The 3,812-nt window shown below is 38.2% G+C and overlaps 1 protein-coding gene across 1 annotated transcript in view; it reads left to right on the top strand.

The window, feature by feature from the left end:
- Nucleotides 1-221: 221 nt before the first annotated feature.
- The window catches only part of ZDHHC13 (zinc finger DHHC-type containing 13), a 16,230-nt gene continuing 12,639 nt past the window's right edge, over nucleotides 222-3,812 (top strand). The window contains exons 1-4 of the mRNA XM_026850902.1: nucleotides 222-359; nucleotides 745-867; nucleotides 1,337-1,414; nucleotides 2,638-2,782. Coding sequence (XP_026706703.1) covers nucleotides 2,654-2,782 — 129 coding nt within the window. The 5' untranslated portion in view covers nucleotides 222-359; nucleotides 745-867; nucleotides 1,337-1,414; nucleotides 2,638-2,653. The remainder of the gene's footprint in view (nucleotides 360-744; nucleotides 868-1,336; nucleotides 1,415-2,637; nucleotides 2,783-3,812) is intronic.

Genomic DNA, 3,812 nt, shown 5'->3' with positions numbered 1-3,812 from the left:
CCTCGGAACTTGGCCTGCGGGCCCTTCCCCATCTCCCTCCTGGCCTCCCGCGCCCCTCTGCCGGGCAGAAGGACGGGGGTCTCCTCTCAGGTGCTTTAAATTAACTTCCGTGCTTGTATTAATGCAACTTAAGTACAGCGTGTGCGCCTGCTAAGGAGGGAGTGTGACGCATGGTGTGTAGGTGACCTTTGTGACAGCTGTTCCGTTAACCAACAGTGTAAAACCCACTGCCACGGGCCCCATCGCCCGCATGTGCTCAGCTGCCATGGCCCCGAGGGGCAGAAAGATCTGCCGGTGCTGCCAGGAGCACACCCCATTGTTGAAGACCCCAGCACCTGTGATATTGTCAAGGCTACACAGTAAGTATATGTTTTGTGTGTGCGGAATGTTGAAATAGATGGGAGTGTTCTCGAATGTGAGCCAGGTTGGATATTTTTACAAAGGAAGATTTTACAACTTCCATTTTCTCCCTGTAGTGGAAGAGGAAAAATCACTTGATGGTATTATTGTAAGTATTTTTGTTGTACACCTCTCAACCAGGTTTGTTAGGTAGAAAACTACTCATCAAGGCTTGTCCCAACTCTTTTTACAAGACATCCACTGAATGCAATGTGGAATTTGCTTAGGTAGGAGCTGCTGGGTGATGCTTACTGTGGTTTACTTTTTAGTATGGGGCTGTCTCTAAACTGGTGGATACTTAACGAATGATTGATAGGTAAATTGGGATGTTTTTTCTCGTTTAAGGTATGGAATAGTAGAGCGATGCAAAGAACTGGTGGAAGCAGGATATGATGTTCGACAACCAGACAAAGAAAACGTGACTCTTCTTCACTGGGCAGCGATAAACAACAGACAGGAGCTGGTTAAGTAAGCTCGAGAGGCCTTGTGAAAGTAACACGAGTATTCTGCCACTGTTACTTACAATCGCTTTGTTGCTATTATACTTCAAAACCAACAAGCGTGCTGCTTGAGAAGAAAAGCATAAAATTCAAATTTTAACCCAGTTATCTTTGTGAAAATGTCACTGAAATGTGAAGTTACTGTGGCTCTTTTTATATGTGAAACCATGTAGTGTGTGAAATCATTAGTTTCCTGGGTTTGGTTTGTTTTACAAAGATTAAAGCTGATTTTATAAATGCCATGCTAATAACTATATTTATTTTTTTAAACATTTCCTCAAAAGAGCATTCTTTTCTGCAAAAATACTCTTGTCTATTTGCTTCTCTAGTGATTTTTTATTATGAGCTATTTATTACTAGAGCTATGTGATCCTTAGTATAATGCTTTAATATTTTATTATGTTTATTCTTAATCTTACTGTGTTGCTGTTGTACAGGTATTATATTTCCAAAGGTGCAATAGTGGATCAGCTAGGTGGAGATTTGAATTCAACTCCCCTTCACTGGGCCATTAGGTATGCTGCTTGCAACTACTAACTGTCAATCTGTTAGTGTTAACAGGTATAGTAGCATTTTGTGTAGCACAGCAGTGGTCATCTTAAATAAAATTCTGTGGTATGTTTATGTTATTGAGGTATAAAGAATTTCACAGCATGCCCGTAATAATGCTGAAATTTATTCTCTGATTCCTGTCAACTTTGCAGGTCACAAAGTCATGATATGTGTGTGTCTCTGTGTTTTGGTCACTTGGACTCACGTTTTGAAGTTTCCCTAGGGATGAAACAGTTCTGTTGTGACTTTTCCTCATGAGTTCTGCCTTAGTGGGCAAAGAAGACTTGGCTGTTTTAGGGCAGTGAAGTTAGCTGTTGATGCTTATTAAGCACAGTTTAAGTCTGAAAAAATTGTGGTTACAGTTCCCCTCAGACTTCAGTCTGTCTAGCCAATATGCGTTCAGTTGTTTTAGCTTCTGTACTAGATTCCCTCTTGTAAGACAGCGTTGCCAGTCCTGGACTTTAAAGTGCAAGCAAGTAGCAGTAGAAGCATTGTAAAACATCTTATTGTTTGGGGGCATGTAGAGAGGTCTTTGGCCTTCATCTCCCAGTGGCATCAGCTTTTCCTCTCATCTTCCTTATAGCTGCCACCACAAACATGCAGTGTCTCTTCCTGGGCAATGGTAACTCTTGGTGCTTGTGTATGTTTAATGCCTCTTTGGATCTGCTCTTTCTACATCTACATCTGCTCTAGGCTACATCTGTTTGACCTGATACAGTTTAGAATTGTACAACTTTGGCTTCTAGGGCAGGACTTGAGTAAAATGATCAAAAGAACAAAGCACTGCTCCTCTGGAAAAAAACATAACCTTAAATAATTATTCTGGGACAACTTCCCGGAGTGTAAATTCTCACATTGAAGATCAGTGATTTCTTCTGGGCATCTTAGTCTTCTGCCAAACAAAATTATATGCTGCTTCAGAGAAAGACTGCTCACAGGTGAAATTACTGTAGAATAACCACTGTATTCTAAATTAACAGTTTGCCTTAGACTGACTTATTAAAGTATATATTTAATTTTCTGATATAAACTTAAATTTTAAAAAGTGATTTCCTGAATAAAACCACAGGAACCTGAAAGGAAATTTTTTTAGGGGAGGTATCTAGGAGAAATTATTAAGGCAGTACTTTAATGGAAATTTCCAGCTTTTTTGTCATCTCTAGTTTCATTTCATGTATCATTGCAGACAAGGACATCTTCCTATGGTTGTATTATTGTTGAAATGTGGAGCGGATCCCAGTCTTATTGATGGGGAAGGATTCAGTAGCATTCACTTAGCAGTGCTGTTTCAACACATGCCCATTGTAGCTTACCTCATATCAAAAGGCCAGGTATGTTGTTGATGTCCCAATTACTGTTTGCTACTGATGAATAGCTGCCTGCATGTATGATAAGATTCAGAATTGACTGGGTTTTGTTTTCTAGATGATAAGCAGGTATTTGACAACTGTTTCCCTGTGACGTAAGTTCAGAGAGTTAGATTTAAAAAATATATATATTAAAAATACTCTTCCCTTTTCTTGTCATCCCCATACATCCACATTCACATAAAATTAGAGTGTTTAAGGACAGTTGTTTAAGGCTATGCAGTTGTGTGGTGCTGTGTAAGTAACAACCAGCTTTTAAAGCTGATAACAAAAAGCAATATACGAAGTGTTTATACCTCATGAAGTATTTACTGTTTGGTTACGAAACTTCTATTTTTTTCCATAGTCTTTTGTTGTATCTACTCTGGGTGATGTCTGCTTAGCTTAGATCTGAAGTAAGCAGAATTAATGACAAGTGTAAAAATTTGCCAGTAAAAATGAGAGAAGAGTTTTTATATGATCTGTACTGTTTCTTTGAAACACTGTGTATTAAGATTTAAAGATTTTCTAAATTTTTTTTTTTCTCAGAACTCTCTTTAATAGAGTAACTGACTTCTGGAATGTAGGTTTAGATGGTGGATATCACAAACTTAAAAGTTTGTCGCCTATGTAGCTTCTACTAAAAGATCCAAGTGATTAAACATTTAAGTAAATTTGCTCTAGTGTAATGATGGTTGGAGGTGGGGAAGAAGGGAACCTTCATCATGAAGAAGGAATAAGATTGGGTAACATGAGTTGGATGTTTAAATATTACATATTGAGATACATAATCTTTTTTGTTGTTTTAATAAACCAGTTTTATGTACTTGGATGTTCTGTTATGTACCTCTGTTTACACAAGGTAGAGGGTTAGCATTACTTTCCAGTGTACATTTTATTTATAATATTTTGGCACAAAAGAGGACAAGAAATATGTTTAACATGGTTCCCTTAAAAATATCCTCAGTGAAGAGTTAGCATGTTCTGAAAGGAACGGCCTACAAGACCTGTCTCT

The sequence above is a fragment of the Athene cunicularia genome (genome assembly GCF_003259725.1).
Source record: "Athene cunicularia isolate RWA chromosome 5 unlocalized genomic scaffold, athCun1 chr5_part3, whole genome shotgun sequence".
NCBI lineage: Eukaryota > Metazoa > Chordata > Aves > Strigiformes > Strigidae > Athene > Athene cunicularia.
Note: the sequence above shows the minus strand (reverse complement) of the source record. Positions and strands in the feature narration are given on the sequence as shown.